This window comes from Cystoisospora suis, assembly GCF_002600585.1.
Source record: "Cystoisospora suis strain Wien I chromosome Unknown contig_5727, whole genome shotgun sequence".
NCBI classification, from domain to species: Eukaryota; Apicomplexa; class Conoidasida; order Eucoccidiorida; family Sarcocystidae; genus Cystoisospora; species Cystoisospora suis.
In genome coordinates, this window is record NW_027158517.1 from 4,543 (window position 1) to 5,478 (window position 936).

General features: G+C 45.5%; 1 protein-coding gene across 1 annotated transcript in view; it reads right to left on the minus strand.

Moving 5' to 3' along the window:
• The window catches only part of CSUI_009533 (gas41), a gene marked incomplete at its 3' end in the record, with an annotated part of 5,048 nt that extends 4,124 nt beyond the window's left edge, over positions 1-924 (minus strand). The window contains exon 1 of the mRNA XM_068069648.1: positions 746-924. Coding sequence (XP_067918375.1) covers positions 746-886 — 141 coding nt within the window. The remainder of the gene's footprint in view (positions 1-745) is intronic.
• Between the last annotated feature and the right edge of the window lie 12 nt (positions 925-936).

Sequence of the window (936 nt, forward strand, 5' to 3'; positions counted from 1 at the left end):
CCTTGGTTTGAAAATGAAGAGTGTCACTTTCCACCGGGGAGCAACAATGTCGAAGACAGATACAGAGATAGAGAATAGAGAGACAGGTAGAGAGATAGGAACATAGAAGAAAGAAAGGAAGAAAGACACATAGAGATAGATAGATAGATAGGTTTGCTCTTGTCCTGCAGACACTTCTATCGAGAGAAGGTAGGGGAGAAAGCACACTCATCACCATGAGAGCTCTATCGAGAAGATTTCAAAGTCATAGCACACACATTGACGACGCGGTCGACACCTGCAAGACGCATTGCGGCACCCGTCGTGGATCGAGGAGACAGCATCGCTAAAGAGATCGACAGGTAGATAGATACAATAAGATGTATACAGTTATCTGCACAGACCCACATATGTATATGTGCACGGGGCTATATAGTTAGATACAAATCGAGACTGAAAGAGGAGACGCTGCGGAAAAGAGCGGGGCGGGGGCCTACGTCGTGCAGAGCCTCGAATCGACATGTGCGCTGTGGGTAGCACATTTGGGGGAGCATAGTCATAGGTATTTAATTCTGTATATATGTATAGCTCTATATATTTGGATATTCAGTCTTCGTTATCTATATGCATCTATCCATGTAGACGCACAAATGGTACTTCATATGTAGACGGAAGACTGTAGAGACCACGATTGGAGGACCCGGAAGAAGGAAATGAACATAGTGACGATAGATAGTACGAGAGAACAACAGAAAAAATTGCTTACCGAAGAAGATAACCTGAAAGCATAACTTCCCAATACAAATGCTTTCCGTACTGTCAACCCTTTCATATATCTCGCCGACCCCCCCACCCCTCCGTCTCCCCCTGCTCCTGACTTAGATCTTTCTCCCCTGTGTGAAGACATAGCAGAGCCACTTCCAAAGCCGGTACCACTGCTACTACTACCACTACTAC